Below are 2,338 nucleotides of genomic sequence, written 5' to 3'. Positions count from 1 at the left end.
GTGTGTGTGTGTGTGTGTGTGTGTGTGTGTGTGTGTGTGTGTGTGTGTGTGAGAGAAACCCTTCTAACCTTGGCAGTGTCATTCCTAAGTTGTACTCTGCAGGCCTGCTACTGCAAAGTTATTACTTTGCTGCCATCTAGTGGTTCGCCTGGGTAGCACTACCTTCTTGAAATTGAGTCTGTGCATATTTTCCTTTTGCTTTGCAGTGCAGTTTGTAGCATTAAATCAGTTTCTAATGTAAATGGGTTTTTCCATATTTATCTCCTCAGTAACAAGAGTTTCAGTTCAATCCTCTCAACCTCCGCCTGGCATTGTTGAACTGGACGGGGAGAAGTTTACACTGCAGTGGTGAGATGAATGTATTCCTAGTCGTGCACAGTCTTAATTTGAATAAAGGAAAAACAGAGTTTAGTGAAGGAGGAAGGAGCTGCTGTGTCTCCCTGCTTTAAACCCTCTCCGTCGATGCTCTCTGCTTCTTCCAAACAGGCTAAATGCACACTTTGAGACGAACCCAGAGGGCTCCGTGTCTCGATCTGAAATGTACTCCGAGTACCTGGCCACATGCAGTAAAATGGGCCGCAGCAACATCTTGAACTCCACCGGCTTTCTCAAATGCCTGCGGTCAGTCCTGATTCCTCCTCCTGTCTGATCCTTTCTATGTTGCTCCAGTGTAAAACACCACTTAATGTCTGTGTTCTGAACAGAGATGAGCCACAACAGATTCTCTACAGTTTTCTCATTTTATAGAGCAACTTTAATAAATCAGTTTAAGTAATAATTACATGCATCCTCCAGCTTTGTAGGACACAAGTTTCTTGAAGGTTTGAAGGACCAGAAAATGTGAAAATTGTATGCTTTAAATGTCTGATTTAGTCAAATATGGATGTGTAGATACACAAATCAAGTATTAGAATTCTATGGGTGTCTTTACTCCTGCCACCACAGGACTGTGTTCCCCAACCACACGATGCGGAGGCAAGAAGAGCCAAAGGCCAACGGGCAAGTTCAGATCCTCCTGGTGGGGCTAAGGCGGCGGTCGATCCCCCTGCCCATCCAGCTGTACTACCAGCAGCCTCAGCAGCAGCAACAGCCGGTTCCAGCAGCAGCAGCATCGGCCCCGCCACCTCCAGCAGCCCGACACGATGCACCTGGAGACCCTCAGGCCCCACCCCCAGGTAAAGCTATAACAGTGAATCACTTTCACATAAAAGCTACACATAAACCTGTACACAGAGCCAGCTTTTGCTTTCTCACTTTACATGCTGACCTTATGATTTGTTTGCCTGTGGCTCAGACTTGATGGGATTCAGAGAGGGGAAAAAATAGAAAAAGGTTTTGGTCAACAACTCAGAAAACATCTAAATGTCATAGGAGCTATAACACACACCAGAATAGTGATAGTGCAGAGGTGGATGCTGGCGGGGTTGTAGAGAGCAGAGCTGGTACCGCTGGGACTGAGATGGCTGAACTAATTACAAAAGCAAATATATTGAGGAAACGATCAAAGGAAAAGAAGTTACTTGGAGGACCTGGCTAGTGAAATTGAGAGAGTGCAGCTTTGCTGCGTCAGGTCATGAAATGAACAGTGAAGACATTATTTAGAGCTAGTCTTTTACACTCTTGCTGATAACTATTGTAACGTGTCAGTCTGTTTCTTTAACTGTTTGCCTGATCCACATCCAGCTTGGCAGATTTATTGAGGGCCTGCATTAGCGCAATGCTAACTTTGAGGCTGTTTGGATGAGCAGCTCTCATCTTTTGGCTAAAAGTTGATTTGTAAGCAGTGTGTCTGCTGCTCTACTGATGCATTCCCAACGTTCTGTTTGACTGAGTTGTATTTTATTTCATTTCATTTATTTCTTTTTTCCTTCCCACTGTTGCCAAGCGCTTGCCCAAAAGTGGTCGTCTGATTGTTTTCTCCGTATGACTCATTTGACGCTAAATGAATAACGGATTTAACTGATTTGAATTACATTCGTAGCGTAGAGTCTTATATCTAAGTTTGAAGTCTTTACACTAACTTAAACTTACTTCGAGCTTTAACCCAAGAACCAAGATGATTCTGAAACGAGCCTTGTGAGGGTTGTAAAAAAACAAAACAAAACCCTGACATTTAATCATTTTAATTGTGTAACACTCAAATTGGTTTTCTAAAGATAGCTGGACATATTTTTCTTCCTTGTAATTCTTATTTGTCAGTGGTTTGTGCTAACTAAACACTTGCATCACTGTTCTTTGTGTAAGTGCTTCTTGAGAATGCTGCAACTCACAAACTGCCTGTTTTGAACTGGCCCTAGCAAAACGACGTGTGTGTGTGTGTGTGTGTGTGTGTGTGTGT

The 2,338-nt window shown here is 43.4% G+C and overlaps 1 protein-coding gene across 2 annotated transcripts in view; it reads left to right on the top strand.

The window, feature by feature from the left end:
• Positions 1 to 2,338, top strand: part of arid2 (AT-rich interactive domain 2) — a 39,727-nt gene that overhangs the window by 28,722 nt on the left and 8,667 nt on the right. For both annotated transcript variants that reach the window (XM_005743309.1, XM_013913408.1), the window contains 3 exons: positions 270 to 348; positions 487 to 621; positions 946 to 1,175. In XM_005743309.1, the coding sequence (XP_005743366.1) occupies positions 270 to 348; positions 487 to 621; positions 946 to 1,175 (444 nt within the window). The remainder of the gene's footprint in view (positions 1 to 269; positions 349 to 486; positions 622 to 945; positions 1,176 to 2,338) is intronic.

The sequence above is a fragment of the Pundamilia nyererei genome, unplaced genomic scaffold (genome assembly GCF_000239375.1).
Source record: "Pundamilia nyererei isolate P.nyererei 1_Seehausen unplaced genomic scaffold, PunNye1.0 scaffold00130, whole genome shotgun sequence".
Taxonomy (NCBI): Eukaryota; Metazoa; Chordata; class Actinopteri; order Cichliformes; family Cichlidae; genus Pundamilia; species Pundamilia nyererei.
The sequence above is the reverse complement of the archived record's forward strand: the minus strand, read 5'-3'. Positions and strand labels throughout refer to the sequence as shown.